We start from the raw sequence: 8,173 nt of genomic DNA, 5'->3' as shown, positions 1-8,173 counted from the left end.
TGCTTGTTGTTAGCTTGCAAACCTTTTAAAGCTTTTCCCCTTAGTGTCCTCAAAACTAATCTTCCAGTTTGAATCTAAACTGTCAGTGCCCAGTATAAAGAGACTTAAGGTAAGTGAATCGGAATGTCTTTTATTTAAACTGAATTCAGCCCTGTTCTGTCTTGAGTGTTCATGAGCTGCTCATAACACATGTTAGCATCTTAGCATGTTAACTAGAGCTGGCTATGGCCAGGCTGACTAATCCCCACATCTTAAGCCCCGTATTGCAGTAGCTCACCACAATGCAGGGTTAATGGACCTCTGCAGCTCTCCACCTGACCACAGACTGACTCCCCCTCTGTGTGTACTCGGCAGCCATTTTACGGAAGTGAGCGGAGGTAATCAGACACCTGCGGCCCAGGAAGGGAGGAACCTGAAGGGAGGCGTCCCCAGACTGGGTAGATCAGTGAGACACATTTTTTTTCCAACCTAAGGGTTTTTGTTTTTTTTCTCACACAACAGCACACAGGGCTTTCCTGTAAACTGAAAAGTTAAAGAAGACAGACACAAACTAGAAGAATAGTTTAGTAATGGACTCCAGACTGTATACCAGCACATAGAGAAGCATAACCCACAACTTTATGGATAATACCGCTCAACTTGTCGGAACAGTTGGAAATACTTCTGTGAAAGGCTGGTGAACTCTGCTCTCCCAGGGAGATTACAGTGGGACATGCTTCCAGCCACTGAACAGCTTGACTTCACTTGCAGCGTCATGGGAATCTTGCTCGCACAGAGGAGACTGAACTGTACTACTGACAGTATGCAGTCTGTTGTAGTTTTTATGTGATATTATGGAAGTCTGCTGTATGCAACATGTTTGTGTTTCACTAAACAGGAATACAGGATAGTGTTGTTATTATTAGCGCCCTCCTGGAGAAGGTAAGGGGAGCCGGGGAGATTTGTCCATACAAAGGCCTTTTGTTCCCAGCCAGCGGTAGAGGTGGAATAGCAGCAGCTTGGATAACTGGAGGTGGGGTGATAAACTTTTTGTGACATTTTCATTGGACACTTTGCTAGAGCTACTACCTGTTTTGGTTTGCCTCATTTTGCTCTCAGTTGGTGTGACACTTTGAACAATAATGGACAGTGCAAGTAATAACTCAGATGGACCGGGGAAGCAGCCCCCTAGTTCCATCCTGAATGTCTTCAGCAATTTCTTCAGCCAGGATAGATCTGCATCTTCAGATGTGGAGTCGGCCTTGCTGACGTCTTTGAAGGAGCTGTCAGATGGGGAGGATCCTCTTTCTGAAGGTGGCCAAACTACTAACAGTGAAAACAAGCTTCAAGGGAGGCAAGATATGAATCAGGATAATGTGACTGCTTCAGGGCAGAGGGCTGAATCATCGAAAACCTGCAAGGAGTCTGGCGACCAAGTTAAAACAGCAGCTAGAGCCTCGGTTGACCCAGATCTGGTCCAGGTCACAAGGGTGGAAACGTATAGTGACACAGAAAATGAGTATGAGGAGGTGACCCAAAACAGCACTAGTCTGTTGGAGAAGCTTGCCAGGACTAGTGGGCCTAGCCTACCTGAGGTGAACAATAATACAGGGGACCATGGTGATGAGCTAAAAGATGTCAGTGAGGCAGAGGCAGAGTACCAAGTGCCTATGTTTAGAACACACAAACTTAAGGAGAGATCCCGCACAGAAGCTATTCTATATTCAGGTAGGTTCGTCAGCAGAACTGACTCTAGGACAGTTCTTGTCTCTTCAGTTTCTAAACAGGGAGATGGCTGCAGTCCTAAGGAGAGCACCACCATTGTGTCCGTGGATGCAGAAACATCTGGTGCAAGAAAGAATAGTAGCGACAATGTGGGAATGGATGACGAAGAGTATGCTGGCATAGATTGTTCTCTGCCAGTTCCTTCTGTCATCTCCGGACATCTGGCTTTGAAGGCTGCAGGCCAAAATGCTGCCACTGCCTCTCCTTTAAAGCACACAGAGGACTTAGATAGTACACAAAAAGAGGAGACACGTGAGCAAAGGGCTGAAGCTGAGGAGGGGACTGAGGAACCGCATTCCAGCCAGGTGTCCTCCTCTGTTCCGTCCGTCCCCAAGACTCCTGAAGTTTCAGTCCAATCATCCTCCGGTCCAGAGGAGCAGTCAGACTCCGCTGGTATCACAAATCACCCTACAGGGTTTAGAAAACCCATGTCGCTGTCATCAGCACCTGAAGAGTCCCCAGGTGACATCCAGCCAAGTGCCAGTCCTGCCTCACAGCGCACAACTGCTCCAAAGACACCAGAAACAAACACACCACCTCCCGCTTCACCGGTTTCCCCCTCCTCTACCTCCTCCATCTCATCCCCATCCAGGGGCACGTCGATCTCTTCGCCCCCTTCCTTCCAGATGCCGGCTCTCTTCAGTGGGTTGCGGGTGCTGAAGAAAGGAGTGGTGGGGGAAGACAGGGAGACAATGTCAGAGATCAAGCAGAGGGAGAAGGATGCTGACCTGGCCCTGCTCAGCCTGAAGAAGACAGTAAACAAAGCCAAGTTCTTCCCTGAGCAGCAGACAGCCACTCCGGCCAAAAAACATGCTGAGCCTAAACCTGTTGCGGAAACTAAAAGCACTTTAATGGGACAGCTCAGTCAGCTGCTCAACCTAGACAACCAGGTTGAGACCAAAAAGGAACACAGCAAAAAAGAGCCTGAGAATGGAGAAGAGGTTGTGGGAAAGAAATGTCCAGAACCAGAAACCCCTACATCCCCACCAGAAAAAATGAAAACCTCAGACCTGGCCTATGAAACCTTCAGGAGCATCTTTGGCCCCAAAACTGCCAAAAAAGAAAAAACTGAAAATGTGGATCTGGAGGCCGTAAAAAAGAAAATCAAGAATGACAAGGAAAACCTGAGGTCTATTTTTGAGAGAACCTCCAAATCCCCTGGCAAAGAACTCAGAAGTCCCACAGAGGCAAATGTATGAAATCACACCCTATATCATTTTATATCTCAACAACACACAATTATTCTTCATCTTTATTTATATATTGGAAATGAAAGTTGCACATGGGCTGCGTACAAAGATAGGGGGAAACAATGAGACAAATTGGTGCTGTAGCATCGTATTGCCAGGGTACACGCTGACGTTTTTGCATGCGTCTTTTCTCACCACAGACGGAGGTCACATCCCCTACAGACAGTGAGGACCGCACTCCAGGGCGTCTGCAGGCGGTGTGGCCCCCACCCAAACCTAAAGATGAGGAAGAGAAGGTGGGGCTCAAATACACCGAGGCAGGTAAGAACCTCAAGCTTGCTGCTTTAGTCGCTGTTGTCTGTCTTTACATCTAAGACCAGGAATGCTGACAGAGGATCATGCCAGTCAAGCTTACACTGACACACCACACACTGATTGGCTTTGTGGATAAGGACTATTGCAGATATCATAGTATTTTTGCATGGATCTCTTGTAAAAACACTGAAACAAAAATAGAACCACCACCATCACACCCTTCAGCACTCACCCTTTCCTCTAAAACTCTGAGACAAATTATGCAGAGCTAGCTAAGTATCAGCAGCAGGGTGGAAGACATCCTTTAAACCCAAAGAACACAGTGAGGCTGTGTCTACACCTTAATGCAGCTGTTTGTGTGGTTGCTGTTTTCTGGCACCACAGGATAGCACGTATGGGTATTAGTGAGGTAAAAACATTTAATGGAATCAAACATACTCTGGGTGATACACCATGTTTGGCCCACCTTGTACTCCAAAGGTGTAATGACACACAGATCTAGGTTAAAAGCAAACACGGCTGTCAATGGGCTGATTGAATTACAAAGTAAAAAGCTTTCCTTTCATGTTCTGGGTACAGTGAAATGATGTTGACTAAAAGCGTACAGTGCATAGCAACAGCAGTGCAGCAGCTTTTGGATGTTCTGTTTGGTGCCACTTCATCCCTGAGAATAGATTAAGACTAGCAAGTGTGGATTATTCTGCTTATTTCTTTTGCTCTTGTCTAAGAGAACAGTGTGTGGAATTTGAGAAGCAGAGCAAGTCCAGACTGTGAGCCATGTAGATAAAACCAACACATGCGTACATTTATATCATATCATATTAATTCCCCACACCCTTAGATTAGAGTACTGATTAAATGGCATAAATAATGACTATGCTCAGTCTATTTCTTTAATTGATTTTTAATTGTAAATAGGAATAAAGACTCACAAATGTGAAAATGAGCCCCAAACTCAGTCTAGTCTAGTCTCAAATAAATTGAGATGAAAGCTTTGCAGCAGGTGACGAGACACTGTGTAACTTGGTAGAGTAGGATACCAAGTTACACAGGATAGGATAGGGTAGGATATTGCAGTTCATCACTAACTTTGCAGTGAAATTATGCTCAAGGACAAAATATTTTTTTAACTGACAAAATTAGTCTCTATTGTCTGGTTTCTGTTGTCGTCTGAAGTTGTACATGTTCCCAAATACTAATGTAACATCATGGACATTAGGTGAATTATGTTGTGGGTGATCTTTTTTCACTTCCCTGTCTTCATCTTATTAGTACCAACAGATCAGCATTTTTGATGTGTTTTGACCTGACAAAATGTTTTGTTTTGGCATTTGTCATCTCAGCCAGCCGCAATATAATTTAAAACCGGTTGGTTAAGTTGTAAATATGGTCCTTTTTTATAGTGTAAATGACCCATCTGTATAATTTTACCACTAAACAGCAGTACCTCTGGTTGATTTAACATGCTAATCTGTCTTCAGGAAAACATCCCTCTAACCCTATAAATACGTTCTCTTCTGTCTGTAGAGAAACACCAACACTGTGCTGTGATTGTTGAACTGATAGCCTTCAATGTATATTTATTCTGCCAGCAGAATGAGTCATGTAAGTGTTCTTGTTCTGCCTCATTTCAGAGCACCAGGCTGCCCTCTTGCAGCTGAAGAGAGAGTGCAAGGAAGAACTGGAGAGGATGCATGTAAGCTATCATATGACTTCAGCACACATGTTAAAACACTGACTGGAGAAAATTAGCCCAGGCATCTCTGTAAAGACAGACAAGGCAAGGCAAGTTTATTTGTATAGCATCTTTCAACAACAAGGCAATTTAAAGTGCTTAGAAAGTAAATACCTTCTGGTGAACAATATTAAACAGAAATTTGGGATTTGTTAAAAAAGTCTAGCAATACATTTGTGACAATAATTCATGTGTGTGAGACATGCATGAACAGCAAATTTAGTTACATTTTTAAGGCACTTGTGGAATATCTGGTCTGCCCTAGTAGTTCACTCTCCTGAACACAAGATGGCACTAAGTAAGCATGAAATGTTCAAGTGCAGCAGCTGAGCTGGTGGGAAAACTGCTGAGTATTTACTTACAGCACTAGAAGCTTTAAGATGTGACAGGCTTTGAAATTGCCCAGTATTGTGTACAGATGCATTTTGTATGTTTAAAAAAAAAAAAAAAAAAAAAAAGACAACCTTTATACTAACAATTTACTAACAAGTTAATTGTGTACATTTACATTCCCAGAGAAACAGTATAGATAGGTTAAAATAAAATAAAAACTTAAATCAGACTCATCATATTATATATGGAATTTGGTTTGCAAGCTTCCAGTACTCAGATGAGGCACAGAATGGCACAAAATAAAAATAATAATCAAATTAGACCAGAGTATGAGCATTTAGTAAGTAAACCATTAAAAACTTTAAACTTTTGAATTATCAAAAACAAAAATAATTCAATTTCTTAATTTCCTGAATATTAATGTGACCTTTAGCACTTTTATAGCAAAAGTGAAACTGAAGTTCAGTATTTCAGTGATATAAAATATATTGATCAAAATGGAGGCAAAATATTATGTTTAGTGAACATGTTAAGTTAAAACTCAAATAAAAAGTCAAATAAAAAACATCTAAAAGCTTTCTACAGATCAGAATTTCATGTATTATTTATAATAATGTAACTTCTTTGCCACACACAGAGTTCTGTGATGGACATGTGATTTTCTCCAATATGATGGCTCTCTTCAAATTGATTTCAAAGGTGTCCGTTTCATTCATCAAAGCAGAGGGTACCAGTGTTTCACTGGTGTTTTTCGTCTGTAAACTTAATCAAGACTCAAACTTACTGTATACCCTTGGAAAACCAAAAGAACATAGTTGTGGCCATGTTACATAATTTGTACCACTGATAAATTGCTTTATGGACCATTTCCTTGAAAAGTCTGACCTCAGAATTGGTCTCTCAGCCTGTCTGCTTAAAGCCTTTAATTTGACTTCGACCTTTAAAGGACTGATGCTGACACTGACAAAATTGGACTACAGTCAGCCCACAAGAAAGGGTGGGAACGTGCCTAATTCTATTTCTAAACTGACACAAGTTAACATGGAACATGTGTAAGATTTATTTCAGAACAATTTCTTTTCTGTATCAAATCAATACTTCGCTTTGGCTGGATTGCGCTTCATTGTTTGAAATGTCAAATGAAAACTGGAGTTACCAGATTGTCACTGTGAGAGTCAGATATTAACCTCAGATTGGGGGGAAATGTAATGGGAATGAAGTTAAAAACAAAACTGCCATTTTAAAAAAAATGTTTTTGTTGTTATTGTTCAACAAAGAATCACATTCATGTAGGTCCATTGGAAGAATAATTATATACTTAAATTAAGTTCATTCAAGGATACACAATCTCTGCCACCACCACCTATGGTTTTAATTATTATATGATGGAAAACGACTGAAGTTTCTGATACTGTGGATTTGTTTTGTCTCTGACATTCTGCTCTTGCTCCTCACAGTCCGACTTTGAGCTCCAGATCTTCCAACTGCGTGGTGAGAATGCTGTCTCAATATCACACCTGGAAGGAGTCATTGCCAAGATGCAAAGTGACAGGGCGTACAATACAGGCCAGGAGCGAGGTGAGGTCTGCGATGCTGCTGTGTCCACTGCAGATGACCCCATTCTCAAGACCTGCCGCACCGTCGGTATCCAGACAGACAGGGAGACCTTCATCAAGAACCCTGAGGGTGACGGCAGTGGGCTCGCTCAAGGCCCCAGCCAGAACGTGCCAAAAAAACTAAATTTTGACTCCCTCGGACTAAATCTCAAAGCTGAAACGGCCCCAGGGCATCCTGGACCTCCTCCTCCTCCTCCTCCCCCACCAGGCCTCTCAGGACCACCACCACCACCACCCCCTCCTCCTCCTCCTCCTCCTCCTCCTCCCCCTTTGCCAGGCAACATGGGAGCACCGCCACCACCCCCACCACCACCTCCTCTTCCTGGAGGTGGTCCGCCGCCCCCGCCTCCCCCTCCTGGCCTACCTGGAGCTGGTCCACCTCCTCCTCCTCCGCCTCCAGGCTGTGGCCCGCCCCCTCCTCCCCCTATGGGGGGCTTCACTCTCGGCCAGAAGGTCGATAAGGCCCCACGGAAACCTGCCATTGAGCCGGCCTGTCCTATGAAGCCTCTGTACTGGACCAGGATACAGATACAGGACAATAAGTACGTGGAACATTACAATTCACTCAAATTGCTCTTAAGGGATAAATGCGGTTGATTACAACTTGGGTCATATTTTCAGTGTTTTGGCCATCATTTCAGTTGGTAATATTAACATTATACTCAGCAAGTTAATTGCAGAGATCTGGGAATGCTGCTTTGCTATGAAGAAGTCCGACATGGCAAGAAACATGAGCAGTCAGATGACCATTTCTTGCCCCATTGGACTTCAGTGTAGCGATGTTGTCCTGATCCCAGATATCAGAAATGACTTTGGTGATTACCATGTTATTATAACTGATAGAAAGACCCAAGGTGTAATAAAATGGAATTATCCTTTAACTTGCAGTGATTATGCAATTCACAATCATTAGTAACACACAAACATCATAATGGCTTTTCACACTTGCATTTCTTTTCCCTGAACTAATTTAAACCCAAGGCTACAGAAAGCCCCAGACTAGAAATTCAATTCATGTTTGTATTTATTATCGCCGTTAACACTGGATTAAGGACTAGAGCTAGACCGATATATCAGTATTTGTGTGTGCGTCAGCTAATAAGTAACCAGATATTGCAGTACAGAAATGCCAAAATAGGTTTGAGGTAATTAAAAACATAGTTTGTCCACCAGATGTAAATGTTCTGCATCTTGGTCAAAATCTAGGGATTTGTTTCAAG

At 42.9% G+C, this 8,173-nt stretch overlaps 1 protein-coding gene across 1 annotated transcript in view; it reads left to right on the top strand.

Moving 5' to 3' along the window:
* The first annotated feature begins 381 nt into the window (after positions 1-381).
* The window catches only part of LOC122861414 (formin-like), a 39,854-nt gene continuing 32,062 nt past the window's right edge, over positions 382-8,173 (top strand). Inside the window, exons 1-4 of the mRNA XM_044165779.1 lie at positions 382-2,957; positions 3,155-3,275; positions 4,904-4,965; positions 6,795-7,495. Of these exons, the coding sequence (XP_044021714.1) occupies positions 1,122-2,957; positions 3,155-3,275; positions 4,904-4,965; positions 6,795-7,495 (2,720 nt within the window). The 5' untranslated portion in view covers positions 382-1,121. The remainder of the gene's footprint in view (positions 2,958-3,154; positions 3,276-4,903; positions 4,966-6,794; positions 7,496-8,173) is intronic.

This window comes from Siniperca chuatsi, linkage group LG15, assembly GCF_020085105.1.
Source record: "Siniperca chuatsi isolate FFG_IHB_CAS linkage group LG15, ASM2008510v1, whole genome shotgun sequence".
Lineage (NCBI taxonomy): Eukaryota > Metazoa > Chordata > Actinopteri > Centrarchiformes > Sinipercidae > Siniperca > Siniperca chuatsi.
Note: the sequence above shows the minus strand (reverse complement) of the source record. Positions and strands in the feature narration are given on the sequence as shown.